We start from the raw sequence: 18,970 nt of genomic DNA, 5'->3' as shown, positions 1-18,970 counted from the left end.
TAGAAAGATGTGAAAATAGAGACTACCAAGAAACCTGAACAAATCAGAAAATGAAGCTTTAAAACAACTGAAAGACAACCACCACATAATCATTAAACCAGCAGATAAGAGAGGAGGTGTGGTTGTTATGAACAGATCTTATTATTTATCAGAAGCAGATAGACTTCTTAGCAATACCACCACAAATAAAGAATAAAAAAGAGGTCCAACCAGAGTGGATACCATTCTATTACACAATCACCTAGAGAAAGCACATGTGATAGGCATTCTTAATGCTAAATAATTTGATTTCCTTACCCTAAAATTTCCTAGAATCCCCATATTCTATTTTCACCCCAAAATACAAAAATACCTAAACAACCCCCGGGTCGATCTATTATATCAGGAATCAACTCTGTAACATCCAACTTATCACAATACATAGACAAATATCTACATAAATATGTGAAGATACTTACGTAATTTCTTAAAGACTCCACACAGGTACTTCAGATTCTTAATAACGCCAAAATAGAAGGTGATATTCTCCTTGCTACCTGTGATGTTACCTCCTTTTACACCAACATTGAACATACCTTAGGACTTGAGGCAATTTCCAAATATTTGAAACACGATAAAGAAATCAGTAAAGAACAAAAGGATTTAATCTTGGACAGTATCCAGTTTATATTAGAAAATAACATCTTCTCATTCAATAGCAAGATGTATGTTCAAACTAAAGGGACTGATATGGGCACCAGGTTTGCACCAAGCTACGCAAACCTATTTATGGGAAACTGGGAATCGGATTTCCTAGGGTCGTGTAGTTTGGTGAAATACCTGGTGACATATAAAAGGTACATAGATGACATTCGTATCATCTGGAAAGGCAGTAAAAAAAAATCTGTTGGATTTCTTTGGTGAAATTAATCAGAATAACAAGGGGTTAAAATTTACCTATGAAATTTAGTAAAGAAAGAATATATTCTCCGGACTTAGATATAGAAATTGAGTCAAACAATTTCAACACCAAAACTTTTTTAAAAAAAAGTAGATTCGAACAATGTTATTCATGCTAATAGTTGTCATCTTGCAAAATGGAAGGAAAATATACAGAAAGTGCAATTCCTTAGAGTGAGGAAAAACTGTTCAAAGCTGATTGAGTATGAAGAACAAGCTAGAATTCTAAGTAAAAGATTCTTGATAGGGGTTATAATGAAATAACCATTACCAGAGACATTGAACAAGTGAGACAAATAGAGAGAGATGGCCTACTACAATATAAAGAAACATCTAGAAATAACATATTAGACTCAGAAGAGGTTAACCTCATAGTGCCGTTCATCACAAATTACAATGGGGAATACAAGAAAATAGAGAAGATAATAAATAAGCATTGGCATCTTGTCAGAGAAGGCCCAATTAGAGGAGACAAACTATCTATAAGACCCAAGTTTATTTATAGACGAGCCAGTAATTTGAAAACGATCTTAGCCCCTAGCGAGTTTAAAAGTAAAAATTCTCACACTATACAAAAAGACCTATTAGGAAATGAAGTAAATGGCTTCTTCCCCTGCCATTGTTGCAGATCGTGTCGCTACAGCTCTAAAATCAGAGTTTTAATCTAGTATTACTAATGAGAAATTCATAATTAGGGATACCATTAGATGTACTGATAAGGGGGTTATCTACCTTATTCAGTGCAGCTGTACGAAACTGTATCTGGGAGAAACTACATTAATATAACATTAATATAAATATATTAAAATGTATATTTTTTATTTAGCAATCTGCCCTTTTTATAATTGAGGATATTTGTCCTATCCCTTATATCCATAAGCTTTTCCCTAGCTTTTCAGCGCCAGTACTTCACCCTTCTTTTCTGCTACACATGGCATGGAAACACCCTACCCAGTATACACAAATACAATATGTTTCCAATTGCAAAAAAACCCTACTGGTTGTGGACAGATACACACTCTGCTCTGCATAGATCATTGAAACATATTACTACATATAAACACAATGTTAAAGGAGCAGTAAAGTCAAAATAAAACTGAATCCTTCAATCATAAAAGTTTAAGACAACTTGCTTTGTTTCCTCTGTATTTTTTGTGGAAAAGACTAAGTAGGCAGGCTCAGGAGCAGCACTGCTCTACTTGGGAGCAAGCTGGTGATATGTGGCTGCACATATAAGAATCTAGTCATTGGCTCACCTAATGTGTTCAGCTAGCTCCCAGTAGTGTAATGCTGCTCCTTTAACATAGTATATCAACCAAATTAAACAAATTTGATAATAGAAGTCAATTGGAATGTTGTTTAAAATTGTATGTTCTGTCTGTATCATGAAAGAAAATGTATTAATTAAAAAATGTCTTTTACTAGCTCTGAACTATATACAGGTTATGGTTTGCATTTTTTTTAAAACTGAATTCTTACAAATGCGCACTATCATATGCAAAACATCATAGCATTTTTTTTCTATTGCAGTCAAAGGGTCTTGTGAAAGCGGGAGTTCTTCATAAAACAAAAATAGCTGAAAATGGTAAAAGAATTAGGTAAGTGAAAACCTGCAGGTATACACATATATGAGGTGCTGTGGAATACAATGTCAAGCTCCTTTTGTTACAAGTATAAGATGAGTGAGGGATACAATGTGAAGTCACGGAGTAACAAGGTTTTCAGTAACAACGATATTATTGATTATTGATGAATAAGATGAGGTCTCATGATGTGGAACAACCTGTGTTTGTAGGGCCTAGATCAACCTGAGCTGGAGTTATGAGGATTAAAGGGACACTAAACCCACATTTTTTCTTTAATGATACAGATAGCACATGCAATTTTAAGCAACTATCTAATGGGCTTCAGCCCATTTTTGGTTGAGAACCTGGGTTATGCTTGCTTATAGGTTTGCTAACTGCATCCACCAATAGGCAAGCGCTATCCGTGGTGCTGAACCTAAAATAGTCTGGCTCCTAAACTTTAAATTCCTACTTTTAAATAAAGATAGCAAGAGAACGAATAAAAATTGATAGTAGGAGTAAATTAGAAAGTTGCTTAAAATTGCATTCTCTATTTGAATCATAGTAAGCAGTAAACTTACAAACTAATGTTATATATTGGCTTACCGACAGATGTATACATTAAAATATTGCAGAAATTTTTATGTAAAAGTTAATTTTTACCAGAACGCCACTCCTTGCTCTACTGAGCGTGTCTGTTTTTTTATGCAGTTCTTCGCGGCAACACTGTCTAGTTACAGTGTGCCCGGTTGTGCTATTAAAATGAATGTAGCTCGCTTCTGCTCTGGTCTAGTAGCGCGAGCAAGCTACATTCATTTTAATGGCGAGACTGGGCACACTGTAACTAGACAGTGTTGGCGCGATGCGCTGTGTATAAAAACAGACACGCTCAGTAGAGCAAGGAGCGGCGTTCTGGTAAAATTAACTTTTTTACAAAAATTTTTATGCAATACATTAATGTATACATCTGCCGGTAAGCACTATGTGCAGAATTATATAACATTAGTTTGTAAGTTTACTGCCCCTTTAAAGAAAAGAATTGGGTTTAGTATCCCTTTAATGGCAGCATAATAAAGTAACACAAGCCTGAGTTATATAATAATATTTTAGTGTAAATGGTATAATGTAACTTATAGGGACATTAAACACTAAGGGTTTGATTACGAGTAGAGCTAGAAGTAAGCTATTTGTGCTCATTGGGTAATGCAAGTTTTACAAGTTTGAAAGTAAAACATTTTCACACGAGCGCTAACCCGATGCGCGCAAAAAGCCAAAGTTAGAATATTGCAACAGTGTTAATGTATTCCCCCATAGAAGTTAATGGAGCAAGAAAAGTGCAGGAAAAAAACACCCTACTTGCACGCAAACCTGATCGCATTTTCTCAAGTTCGCTAAACTGACATAAAAATATCAATATTTCACATTCCAATGTTCTTCACATAGAATAATATGTTCTGTTTATTCACAATTATATATATATATCTGATGGTTTTTTGGTTAAGAAAATAATATAAATAATTTTAGAAATCTATGTGCAGATCATAGGAATGTGAAGTACTTATTATTAGTTATTTGTAGAGCGCCAACAGATTCTGCAGTACTATAAACATAGGCGGTATACAAGGTAACATTTATAGGGATCAAATGGGTAGAGGACCCGGCAGAGAGTTGCACTGTTGTAGTCATCTCTTATGAAGGTGATCTGCAAACAGTTGGGTTCTTAGACTTAATAGCCCAACTGTTTGCAGATCACTTTCAGTATAATACTTCATTGAAAATGAATATTGCATAAATATGTATTAACATGTTTTCATCTACTTATCTGTAAAGGGCTCCAGTGCGTACACACACACACACACACACACACACACACATATATATAGCCATATTCCTCTAAACACACTGAGCAAGGAGTCAACGTCTGGTTGCCCCTTTTTCCCATAGAGAGACTAAATACATACAGAGAGAAGTGCACTCACAGAAACGAACAACTGGCTTAATACCATTGTTAGCCTGTTCTATGGCGATTTACACACAGACACACACACATGTGTGTGTCTGTGTGTGTGTGTATATATATATATATATATATATATATATATATATATATATATATATATATGTGTGTATATGTATGTATGTATATATATATATATATATATATATATATATATATATATATATATATATATATATATATATATATATATATATATATATATATATATAATATATATGTGTGTGTGTGTATATATATATATATAATGTGTATGTATATGTATGTATGTGTGTGTATGTATATATATATATATATATATATATATATATATATATATATATATATATATATATATATATATATATATAATGTATATGTATGTATGTGTGTATATATATATATATATATATATATGTATGTGTGTGTGTATATATAGTTAACTAACTAAATAGTCATACCAGCGAATAGCTTTCCTGGTGCTATAGGTGTTTGTGTGTTGCTGTTTAGGTCAGTACTTCTCTACCAATCACAAATCTATTAGAAATGAACCCTACTTCTAGATGTGTACAGAAAAAAAAATTGTTTCATTTTTCTGTTTTCTGCACAGAAAAAGCTGGACTTCTTCATGGACAGTACTAGAGGGAGATATATTGACATTTTATAAGGACGGTAAAAATCTTTCCTCAAATAGCTTGGTAAGTTTTTTTTTTTTTTTTTTTTTTTTTAAATATTTTCTTTCTAATTTTATAAAATTAAAAAAAAACTATAAATTTGTCCTAGCTTAATAAAAGCTTATTCTTAATGGCTCATTCAAGCACCAGTTTGCCACATTTTTTTTACATTTATTTTAATTTTAATGAATATTGTTTGGATTTTTTTACAAAGCAAGAGAATTTACTTTCTTACCCCGGCCATAGGTGTGAGAGTACACAGTAAATGTCCATAGGTCTTCCAGATTGTGCAAACCATATTTCATCTTGAGATAGACACATATATACAATGGGCCCTATGTACTAAGCTGGTTGCGGGCAAGGTTCCCAACTTGTCAAACGTACGGTGTCTGCTGCCCGGATGTATCATTTGAGTGTGTAATGCAGCACTGTTCTCAGTCACCATGAATTAACATGTCCAGGGTGATGTATATCTGACAACTCAGAAGTGGCGGAGGGTATAAGAAGCAACTATATTGGTGATTGCTGAATTTTACATTGTGGAAAGCAGGTATGCATGTGTGAGTCTACCCAATAAGGGCTCAATAGCAGCTTGTGATTCTTAGTACATTGCGCCCTAGTATTATACCAGCATTCACACTGCATTGCAAAAATCTGCACGCAAAATAAATGTTTTAAAAATCTTTAAAATTGTTTCTTTGTTGGCAAAATGTGTATTCCTTTGTAGCGAAGCAATAAACGTATTTAGTATTGTTTAGATCAGTCCCTAAATTACCACTGAAGACGAGATAAATGCGCTAACCAGAGAAATGTTAAAACCTCACAGGATGTACCAACATACACAGATGTGTCAATGTGTGTATTATTAAAGGGACACTAAACGATGAAAAAAATTTAACTTAAACGTTTCAATACATATATTTTAATCATATTTGTAATTAGCTTTGTGCTTCATATTTTTACCATACTCTAGTTATGCAGCTCCAAAATTTAATTGATTTCCAAACCCACCGATCTAATCTTATTTTTTTTTCACGAATCGTCTACGATAACCTGAGTTATCAAGATGTCCGACTTTGTGAGTAATGAGCATGCGCGATCATCTAGAAACGTCATTACATATGTCACCTTCCATTTACACCGCAGACCGTCTGAATCTATATTTCCAAACAGATGTTACACAGGAATAGACATGATAATATTGTTACGCTGCGCTGCGAGAATAACCCGTACTTTAACGAGCATTTAAATACATAGATATTTCATTAGGAGAATAATGATGAATGAAACCTGCGTGTTGCCAGTAACTTGTTTTGGGTAAGTCTGGCATCTAAGCGCTAATATGCGCATGCGCCGGGTGACGAATACAAGCATTAATGAGATGCAAGAAATCGCGCTGTGATTGGCTAATAGTTTTTGCATTGACAGCAGCAAAAACAGGGTTTGGCTTTGATGACGTTTTTTTAGAAATGTAATATATTATTCTATTCATCTTCTAACGCTCGTTTTCCGTTCGAAGTGGGTAAGTTTGGCTAATGAGGGTTTATAGATACGATTTTGATTAAATTTAGACAACAAAAAAGTCAAAGTTTTGGAATCCTTTAAGTACTAGACATGGGTCCATTGTACACTGTGTGTCTTTTATTACACACTATACACAGGATGTATAAATGTCTCTATTAGGCAATATGCACAAACATATATGCAGGTGCCTCTGCTATAAAACACTATACACAGGGTGTGCTATCTTGACAAAAGGAAATATCAATGTCTCTATTGTACACTTCACAGGATAGATCAAATTAGGGGCTGATATTAGAATGTAATTGGTAAGGTGACATGCATCGGTATATCTAGCCAGATAAACATTGAATCCTAACATTTACAATCCAGAAAAAGTTGTGGCTCCCTGACTCCTGAGATTTGTCAAGTCCTGTATAAAGTACAATTATCAGACACTATATATAGGATTTATGTTTTGTCTTCGAGTAACAAAGTTCCAGTAAATAAATACATATCAATTGTTTTGTCAAGCCTGCCACTATTTATTAATCATTTCAATAACTTAAGCTATATCTCACAAACATACAAATTCAAGAAATAAACATTGAACATAACTTGTAAACCCCCTCACCATGCTTGCTCTTCCACCTAAATGTGTCTATGACATTCACTAAAAAGCACACCTGTATAGCAACTTACTCCTGCCATTCCTGACTGGGGGAAGCCACAATACACAAAATTTGCGCATTTAGCCCAACATATTTGGACATGTTTAGGTCCAGAAAAAAAGTAATCATTTTCAGACTGTATAACCACTGCTAAATTCAACACGATACACCTATATGCAATGTTTCTCTGTGGCTCTAATTTCAGAAGTTATCATCTTCTTTAACCACCCCAGAACATACAGTTCGGCTAAATGGGGCAAAACTTGAATGGGCATCCAAGGAAAAGTCCAGCAAAAAGAATGTTGTGATGGTAAGTGTTCCTTAAAGGAGACTCTACTTGTGTTGTATGCAGAAGATAGGTGATGTAGTTTACAAAATTCATTGGGAAGTTACATGTCACTTCTTTTTAAAAAAACAAAATAAAAAAAAAACTAAAAAAAAACATGCACACACACAAAAATGCTGCCCTTGACATGGAATTCAACTGTCCCATCTCCACACCATCATCTTACAACTAAGCAATGCATATCTCCTTCCTGGCAGCCATATAGAACAGTTATTAACCCCCTACTGCAAGACAATTAGCAAATATTAAACCCTACCTGTCAGACAGTGAGCTGAAAAGACGCACAAACCCATTTCAAACTATTAGTTTGCTGTGTCTAATCGTATGTGTGATAAATCTAGAGTATATTTTTGTTTTTCTACATTCCATGTTGGGTATTTACATGGAAAAGTATAATTTCAGACCAACATTGAAGCAAAATATATATAAATCCAATGTGAAAGCAAAACATAGAGACTAATGTATTCAGTATTGATTATGATTGCACAATGTGTTTTTTCACTTGCAAATGTCATAGGGTGATATTAGTTAAAGGGACATTCTAGTTAAAAAAAATCGTAATTTGTTAAAACAGGGGACTTTTGTGCCACTGACCCTCAATCTTTGTAAAGAAAATATTTTTTTTTTTCACATCTTAACTCAAAGTGCAGAACCACTTTACTTCCCCTTTTCAAGGTTTTATAGTGACTGTCCAAGGTAACCTTTTATATTTCAGATAAGTTAGTTCGGCCATTAAAAAACATACTCTTTCAGAAATCCGCAATTACCAGAAGATGCTTGTTTAAACTTAACTAAAACCGCACTACTCTGTAACCATTATAATATGACAGAACCACTCAAAATAACAAGTTTTCATTGGTAATTAACTCCTTTCATTCGGTGTGACAGAATTAAAGTACTTTCATTGTAAAGATAGCTATGAATAACCCACAGCCACCTAATGCATGCAATAACCTCTACTATAAACATACATTAGTGTTCAAAAATTTGGGGTCACTGAGAAATGTCCTTGTTTTTAAAAGAAAAGCAAATTTTGATCAGAAATACAGTGTAGACATTAATGTTGTAAATGACTATTTTAGCTGGAAACAGCTGATTTTTAATGTAATATCTACATAGGCGTGCAGATGCCCATTATCAGAAAACATCTGTCCTGTGTTCCAATGGCACGTTGTGTTTTTGCTAATCCAAGTATATAATTTAAAAATGCTTATTGATCATTGGAAAACTATTTTGCAATTATGTTAGCACAGCTGAAAACGGTTTTGATGATTTAAAGAAGCAATAAAACTGGTCTTCATTAGACTAGTTGAGTATCTGGAGCATCAGCAATTGTGGGCTCGATTACAGGCTCAAGATGGGCAGAAACAGAGAACTTTCTTCTGAAACTCATCCGTCTATTCTTTTTCTGAGAAATGAAAGCTATTCCATGTGAAAAATTTCCAAGAAACTGAAGATCTCATAAAATGTTGTGTACTACTCCCTTAATAGAACAACTAAAATTGTCTCTAACCAGAATAGAAAGAGAGTGGGAGGCCCTGGTGCACAACTGAGCAAGATGACAAATACATTAGAGTGTCTAGTTTGAGAAACAGACTCCTCACAGTTCCTTAATTGGCAGCAGGGATGCCATCAGGGTGTGACAGGTGTGACTACAGTCAGGGGCTGGCTGGCCTGAGGGGTCCGGCCCGTGACTGACATAGTATGTATCTGTAATTTTTAATGAGTTTTCACTTAGTGCTGTTAAAAAAAAAAATACTGAAGACACTGGCCCGGCTGCCGATGACATCACTTCCACCAGCCCACCCACCCGATCACAATGAAGCCCCGCTCGCTGCAGCAGACAGACTGACTTCAGACTGTCATTTAAAGTTTGATTTTTACTGTTCAGCTGGTTTACCGCCATTTCTGATGTGCGGCGGGAAATCAGATGCCAGTATTATTATTATTTATTATTATTATTATTATTATTATTATTATTATTATTATTATTATTGGTTATTTGTAGAGCGCCGACAGATTCCGCAGCACTATACAGTAAAAATCAAACTGGGTTATGGCTCTGCCGATAATGGCAGTGGGTGGAGCGGTGAATGAAGGGCTGTTTCTGGCCGGAAGTCTTCTTTATACATGCTGTGGAGGGAGACTCCAAGGCTGAGGTAACAAACATTACTGGAATAGAGAGCAGGGCTGAGTCTGATGGCCAAAGGAGCTTGTTGAACTGTCTATTTTGTCACACTCTCATCCCACACACTGTGCCCCCAGTGACAGCACAAGGCAGTATGTGAACTTCTGTAGAGCAATATTGTGACAACAAAACATTGATCTATGGTCAGTACTAGAACCACTGTATGACATCAAAATACCTGATCCAAAATTCCCAGGAAAAACGTTGAGTTTAGAGATATTGAACAAGGAGTGTGAGGAAATGTACTGGCAGCCAAGGCAAGCCTGGCTTTGCATGTGCTTACAAGGACCACAGTAAAACAATGTCCCCTACCCCACCCTTGTACCACTTTCTATCTTGGTGCTTTACTGTACTTTATACCTGGTTCACATGCCACCCTTCACCAAGTCTTTTATATCCAGTGTTGGCATTGTACAGCCACATTGCATTCAGTGCCTTCACAATTGTGTGCATTGGTTCAGGCTGCAAATACCACCGTACACCTATCTTGCATAGTGCAGATCTCAGCCATTTAATTTCTTCAATTATTAGTGACTACTGCCACTGTAAAACAATTATAGAATCCCACTGTATTACCAATCCCATTCTGCAGCCTTCATGTACCATTCTACACCATCTGAAGAATTTCAAATCCCATACACGGGTTTGCATGGACATAGTTAAACATGAAACTTTATGTGTATTTTTAATAAATATAAAATGGTACTTTATACTATGAAATTAATGAGACTAATGTCCCTCTTGCTTGGTGAGATGTTTAATATTGTTTTGCTTATGACCAAGGTAGTTTAAAGGGGCATGGAAGTCAATGATTCAGAGCATACAATTTAAAACAAACATAAACAAAACATTCCAATTTACTATTTTATCAAATGTACCCAATTCTTTTGGTAACCCCTATAGAAACATAGCTCTTTACTATTAAATATATTGAGTTAGGCTTAGTAATCTGTGTGTATCTTGAAAAATAAAGTGACTGTAAAGTCAACATTAAACTTTCATGATTCAGATAGAACATGGTATTTGAAACATTCTAGTTATATTATCAAATTTGTTTTGTTATTTTAGCATTCTTTGTTGAAGAATACTTAGGTGGGTTCAGGAACAGTAATGCACTACTGGGAGTGAGCTGCTAATTGGAGACTGCACACATATGTCTCTTGCTATTGGCCTACCTGATGTGTTCAGCTAGCTCCCAGTTGTGTATTGCTGCTCTTTTAACAAAGGACACCAAGAGAATGAAGCACACTTAATAACAGAAGTAATTATAAAGCTGTTTATGGGGTTCTATGTCCCTTTAATTGATTTTGTGTGTTGGTTTCTGATTTATGTCACCATTTACCAATTACTTATGCATGCTGCAGATTATGAAATGTGTTTTACTTAGCTTTTGGTATATGAAATGTGAAGTGGGGGCAGGTTTAATATTTTTTGGGCAAAATATAAGCGGGGGGGGGGGCTGACCACTGGCTTAGTCAGGGCCGCCACTAGAAATTTTGGGGCCCCTGACTTAACCATTGATCAGGCCCCCCCCCCCCCCCTTTGAAATGTGCAATTTTTGACCAGGTGACTAAAACGTATATGCACTTTATTCTTGTGTAGTCAAACTTGGAAATGTTGTAAAGGTAGTAGCACACACAAACACACAGACACACTGAAACACACACTCGCACATAAGGATTCACATATAGACAATCTAGAAGACACGCAAAGAAACGCACAAACGCACTCAAACACAGACACTCAGCACATGTTTACATTGACCTGACATGTAATGAGGTAGACTACAGTTTTGTCAAAAAAGGAGATTTACAAAACAAAATATGGAGTTCTGATTATCTTGTTGTCAAGGAAGATGCCAACTAAATGATGACAAAAGCATGCAGTGGCTGGGGCGGAGCCATCAGCTAAACATGGCAGACATGTTTCCAGAGAGCTCCTGCAGAAATTTCTCTAATATAATGATAAATTAGGACTTATCTTTTACAATTTGCCCTATGACTAATCCTGAACCTGCAGGACTACCTTTACGTTATTAGAAGACCTCTTTACTTGAATTTTTATACCAGTTTCTCCCTCTGACCAACAGTGCCAGTTAGGAAATACCCAGGTCTTTGCGGCCTACTGAAGTTTTGGCTTCAAGTATGGAGGAGGTCTCTTCAGCTATCCATGAGGCTCTGCGGGAGCTCAGTTTGCAGATATCAGCCGGTTTTCAGGATCTATCGATCAGCTTAAGGATTATTATGGAGCAGCAGGAGATAACGATGCAAGCCGGGCTGAGTACTACAAAACTCCCCATGCGCTTAGAACAACCCCTTCTACGAGTGGAACAGATAGTGGAGACTACGGCCAATTTTATTATTATTGAAATACCCAGTGTTCCTGTGGGACCCACTCTACTCTACAACGGCCCTGCTTGGGATGATACGATAGGTCCAGTGAGGCAGAACACTATACATCAGCCTGCGCAGAGGGAACCCCTTCTGGAAATTAGAAAGCAGGGCACATCCCGTGTGATCCGGAGCCAGAAGAAGCCCTTGCCGCCAGCTCACAGAGTCGCAAACAGTGACACTATACCTACGATGATGAGAGTAATTCCCACAGAGCTCTTTGGTCACATTGGGGTTTCACGGAGCTATAGCTGCGCCATCTATTCAGCCCTGCTCACCTTGGGAGACCACGGAACGTCTGGTCACCTACCTCCACACAAGAGAAATTCAGCATATGCAAGCTGGGACACCCACCTGCCCTTGATTTCAGCTGACATCAAGGTTTTAGCTGAGGATGAGTCCCTTTGTACCTACAAGCAGCAGCTACCAGACGGGGTCCTAGATAAGTCACATTTGAATAGCCTCCACGATGCACACTCTTTGTCATCAATGACTAGTAGTGCTAACAGTAGTTGCGATCATCTTTCAAAGTGTCTTGTCTTTTTCTCTGTCTGCAGGCTGATTTGCTCCCTGGATCGAAGTTGTCTTCAAGTGTGTGATATACAGACTGGAGTTGGTTAGACTGTTTGTGCTCCCTATTGTTCAGGACTCTCCCTGACAAATGTCATTTCTGTAATGATCAGACTTCATGACTGACAACTCTGCTCACTGAAGTATATATGAGGGGACACCACACATCTTCTGTTTACTTTCCCTAAGCCAGATGAAAGCGCTATACATGCCGTTTGTAGAGTTTTTGTTTTTTAGTTATTTACTAGCCCCACTGACCACCGTTAGTAAAGACATGATTAAGCTGTCTGATGAGGTGTTTTTTTAGATACCGGGTGTGTTTATTTAGTGATCCTGGGGACTGTTTTCCTTTAACATCTAGAACTGAACTTGTTTGGACCATGGAACTGTTTATTTTACCACAGCTTTCATAGTTTTTTTTTTTTAATAGTGCTGTATTATTGTGTTTTATATTTCTTATGTTCATACACTGCTGTACAAGATCAGCACTTCATTTCTTATATGTTATAGCTAGGGTTCTGGCTTCACATTATGCTCTCATAGTTATGTATGAATGAGCGCTGCGGTCCAGTTATCTGATCTATTTAGCACCACATGCTTCTTTCCTCCGGCAAGATAGCCTTTATAGTTAACTTATCTAGGTTCTAGTAATTTTTTTCCACACAAGATTTTATTATATGCTCACAGTTAAAGGAACTTATCCTCTTTTTTTTTTTTTTTTTAGTAGGAGATCTCACAAGTATAACTCATAGCTATCTAGGATTAGCTATTTCTCATGTCACTTGTCTTTGAGACCTTCTTTCATATCCTTTTATATACACTCTCTACACCAGCTAGCATAAGCCTTTAGTGTCCCACAGTTAATCTCTTTGTAAATTATACTAGTTCTGAATTGCTGTTTCAGTTATTAAATATACTAAATACAGGGGTTATACGATTTGTCACATCTACAGGGTAATAATGCTACCAAAAAGATAGCGTCTGCTGGTATTTTCATTTATGACATCTGCCTCTTAAAGGAGACTTAAATTAGCCTGTAAAGTATTGGTTCCCTTTATCTTTATGTATATACTCCCAATATGTAATAAGTTCCCTTGTTTTATTGCAAAGCCAGATGTAGCTCCAATTCATAGAAAATGTTCTCTTGCATATGACTGTCTCGCTGTAAAATGGGTGATAACTCCTACTTTATTCCATAATCAAACTTATTTAAAAATACAATAATCGAACTCTCCAGTATAATGTAGTAGGGCTTCCAGCTACTTATAGTCTTTGCTGGACATCTCTCTTTATCCTAGTTAAAAGGTTTAGTTTAAATTTGTTTGAATCTATCGATGTACATAATTGTGCCTGCCTAGTTAAATTTACCCTCTTGTGACACATTGATATTTGATTTAAGCTCATACATCAGGGTCTCAAATTACACTTGCATTAGCTCCAAGTGAAGGCTTCTTCTACTACCTTATTACTGCCTTATATAGTAGCTTGGAGACGCACATATTTTATAGTATGAAATGTTATTGCTCACATAGTATTAGCTATACTATATATCTTTACTTGACAGCATTGCGTGCAGTGACCCAGGCATACTTTAAGATGCTATTACACCTCAATATCAACTGTCAGGATGCTCCAGGAAGTCATAATTACAAATATCTAACTTTTTTTTTTATGGAGTTTGTGCTAAGTTGATAGTATATTGTAGCATTAGCAGGCTGATAGTTCTTACTATACTCATAGTTACACTAGCCTACTAGGTGAATAGGGTCAAACTATTTCTCTATAATCTACCTGTCATGGGTATACTCAATAGTTTGCTTTGTCCATACCTAATTCTTTAACTATTTGCCTGTCTGGATATTGCATGGGGTTATAAAACGTATTCGACGAGATTTATTACACAAAATATATATATAGCTTGATAGAAGCTTACTGAGATTACAGTCTTACTATTTTATTTCCTTATTGTACCTATTCAGTGGGACAAAACTTTTGACTTATGCTTAAGTTTTTTTTTTTTTTTTTTTTTTTTTTTTATGGTTACTCTGAGGCCTACTTGTTATTAGGGATGCTGGAGGAAAATGCTACAGAGATACAATTATCATATACTGTATACATTAGATTACTTAAACTGTTTTTATGTCAAATATATGCAATCTCCTCAGGGTCTGACTAACCCTTACACACTTTTGCTGCAACATCTACCAGTGCTGGTTTGTACTATTGGCATAGCTAATTTTTAAGCTACTATATCTTGCAATACATTTGTTTTGTATAGAATGGAGGTTATTAAATATTGAATTTTCTCTTAAAAGTATACTTTAACAATTATCTTCTGCCTATTTTTCTCGCCATCTACCTTCAAATTTAGACAAATTATTTTAACATAACTACTTACCTTCTTATTACCTAGACACTAGCATAATACTTGTCCTGCTCCATATGTTTAATGTTAAAATGTACGTTGGATCTCCCCCAATATTTTATTATAAGACCTGTCTTAATACTCTTACTACCCCAGTATGCATACTATCTCAACCTAATGATATTTTTGGGAATTTAGGAGTCTTGAACAGGACAGCTTGTATTACACATTGAAATGCTGTTCCCCTCCCTATTAGTTGAATAAACAATAAGATGTTCCTTTGAAAGCTACTCCTGTGGCTATATTACATGACCCCTACTTACTCCCTGCACCTTACTACTTTGGTACCTTATAAGGCTCCGCCCCCCATCCCCTCCCCCACCCCAATTAGAGCGGCTCTCGCCCGCTGAATTTCCTCTCCCCTTTCTCGCTAACTTGATCCAAAAGTGATCAAACACAAACTAACTCTCACTTGCCCCATTTTTTTTTTCCATTTTTTTTAGATTACGTAACTATATGAATGGCAAGGTGGAGATTATACCTATTTCTATAATATAAAAATGAGGTTTCATTATTTTTTTTATTGGTATACTGGTTATATATGTCTTGCAATATAACTCTTATTTACTAGATATTTGTTGTAAACTTCTCTAATTACAATACTTGTAATACGTATACCAGACACTGCCTTATATTACATATTTATTGTTTTGATGTTCTTCCAGGGACGCACAGTCTCTATACCCAGATATGTTATATCTCTACTTCTTTGTTATGCTCTTGGGTACACCATGCATGTTTTTATGATATATGTTTATTGTCTCTGGTTGAATACTTGCTGTAATCCTTCTCACAACCTCAATAAAAAAAATATAAGCATGCAGTGGCTGAAAGGAAGGGCCCTGAACTGCCTAAACAATAATTGAAAGGTTAAATGGTGGATTGGTGAGTTCCGGAAAGGTCTCATTAGTCTCAAAGTCTGTAGAAAGATGTGAATAATCAGTAGTAAGGTCAAAATGTGCTAAAAAGCAGCAGACAATGGACACACACAGCAAACAAAGGTTATTATCCTCTTCACATAAAACCGACCTTAATCACAGTTATCACTGCTACGTAATAAACTGGGAACATATTTTGCCTATTCAGTCTCATAATTAATATATGCAAAAGACCGTGGTATATTTCCAACAAGTATGTCACCCACACAGTCTCAATGTTCCTTTTTATTTCGTCTAAAACCCTGGTCTACAGAGAGTGAGATTTATAACAAGGACACTAGAAAAGTCCGCTGCTCACCTTTCCTCCTCAGGGTAGACGCTGATTTGTGGCGACCTCCTTGTACCTGTGCAAAATCCTAATGTCCCAGCTAAGCCATTCTCCTCCAGATTCAGCCCGGTATAAGGCAAACGTAAATCCATTCGAGAAATGCAAAAACCGGGGAGTCTGTATAGATAAAACATCTATCTTTATTGTTTCAACATTTAAAATCCTCTGAACAGCATATCCATGTACCACACTGTCCCAATAACATGCATTTCCACAAACATATATCTCACAGATTTGTGTTAATGAAAATTCGGAATAATTATGAATGTATAATATGGAATCCTCTTTGTACATAAATAACAAGTTGTTAAATATTAAGTGAACACACACTGTTGAAATATATCCAGCCCAGATGACAATAGTATACACTGATCGCTTATATCTGAAATTGTAACATTAGATTGTATAAACAAGCCGATAACCATATGTATAAATAAGATTGTTTGTGACAAGGGGGGTGGGCGGACAGCGTCATTAAAATGTTTAACCTATCATAGAGACATCTATATGTTTTTTAAGGTCCTAGTCTAGATAGGCAGGTCATACAGCTATGACTATGGCCATTGGCCAAAATGCGTCAGCTGACCTGTGATGCTGCCGGCACATTCCGGATGTTATTGGGACAGTGTGGTACATGGATACGCTGTTCAGAGGATTTTAAATGTTGAAATAATAAAGATGGATGCTTTTTTGTATTTCTCGAATGAATGGACACACACATGCACCCAAGGAAACACAGACAGATACAGCCTCAGAAAACACACAAAGATATACACACACACACACACACACACACAGACACACAGATACACACAGAGACACCCACAGAAAACACACAAAGACATACACACACACCCTCACTGACACATCCACAGAAAACACACAAAGACATACACACTCTCACAGAGACACCCACAGAAAATGCACAGGCATACACACACCCACACAGAGACACCCACAGAAAACACATACATACATACATACATACATACATACATACATACATACATACATACATACATAATACATTCACACCCACCCTCACAGAGACATCCACAGAAAACACACAATGACATACACACCCACCCTCAGAGAGGCATCCAGAGAAAATACACAAAGACATACATACACACACCCTCACAGAGACACCCATAGAAAAAGCACAAAGACATACGCACACACCCTCACAGACATCAACTGAAAATGCACAAAGACATACACACCCACCCTCACACAGAGACCCACAGAAAAAATGCATAAACACTCATAGAAATAAGATGAGGAAAAAGAACACACTGGGTCTCTTAGTATATCCACGGATTTATTGGGATACAGGCTTCAATAAGCAAAGGTAAACTCATATCTGATGCATTTCCCACACACGTACATGCGATTCACAAAGATATAAACACAGACACTCACAGAAGGTAAAATTTCTGCACATTGCATCCCCTAAATCAAAAGTGTGTGACATGCATGATAAAAAATTGCAGAAATTAAGATATCACTTTTTAAAGAATCATATTTGTAAATGTGCAAACAAAAATAATTCTGTGGATTTAAAATTGTACATTAATGATCTGGGTAGATGGCTAGATGAAGAAAAGTACTTTTGAAAGGTGACATATGTTTGTTTTTTTCCCCAACCAAGAGCACCACTTCAAATATGGTGTACAAATGTTCCCATCTGTCAGCTGTACTTATAGATTTTGAAAATGCAGTACTCTATATGGTCTTGGTAGAACCATAAGCTGTGGTACTCAGTCTCATACCATTAGATCTGGTTAAATGCAGGATTTAGGCTTTTTATGCAGATGCTAAAATCTTAGATAAAATGCCTCCTTGCATCTGGAAAGTCTTTGCTTAAAGGGGCAGTAAACTGGAATGTAATTAAAATATATATTAATTTAAAAAAAACTCATATCTGCCATAAGGGCACCTACCATTTGTGTATTGAGGAGGAAACATTTCTGCATGGCTTTACATATATAATTTCTACAGAATTGTCAAATAATCATAAATACACTGCTGCGTATTGCTAAAAAAATGTGTTTTTATGGACCCCTGGCCCCACATTACAACTACTACCACACTGAAGTTACAATTGCAAATTGCACAAAGAAATAAAAAAACATTTACTAAGTAAGTCCTGCCTCCTCTGCAAATGAAAGTGATCTGCTGTCTGACTCAGGCACACACTGTACAAACTTAAGTGCCAAGTCTGTTTCACACTGTGCATAGTGGTTTAGTGCACACTAAGAAATGCTCTCAAATGCTAATGTTTTACTCCTTTTAATAACATTTCCCACACTCAATAGCACTCTGCTGTAATAACCTCTGGTGGCTGCCAATTTTTCTTTTTAAAATAAGTTGTTCTTGCCTCATGGGGCCCCCTGGCCCATTGGGCCCCTGTCACCCCCTGATGGCGGCCCTGTACCAC

General features: G+C 36.3%; 1 protein-coding gene across 3 annotated transcripts in view; it reads left to right on the top strand.

Annotated features, from left to right (window-relative positions):
* The window catches only part of ARHGAP27 (Rho GTPase activating protein 27), a 244,516-nt gene that overhangs the window by 185,731 nt on the left and 39,815 nt on the right, over nt 1-18,970 (top strand). For all 3 annotated transcript variants that reach the window (XM_053699608.1, XM_053699609.1, XM_053699610.1), the window contains 3 exons: nt 2,470-2,537; nt 5,111-5,198; nt 7,551-7,655. In XM_053699608.1, coding sequence (XP_053555583.1) covers nt 2,470-2,537; nt 5,111-5,198; nt 7,551-7,655 — 261 coding nt within the window. The remainder of the gene's footprint in view (nt 1-2,469; nt 2,538-5,110; nt 5,199-7,550; nt 7,656-18,970) is intronic.

The sequence above is a fragment of the Bombina bombina genome, chromosome 1 (assembly GCF_027579735.1).
Source record: "Bombina bombina isolate aBomBom1 chromosome 1, aBomBom1.pri, whole genome shotgun sequence".
NCBI lineage: Eukaryota > Metazoa > Chordata > Amphibia > Anura > Bombinatoridae > Bombina > Bombina bombina.
Note: the sequence above shows the minus strand (reverse complement) of the source record. Positions and strands in the feature narration are given on the sequence as shown.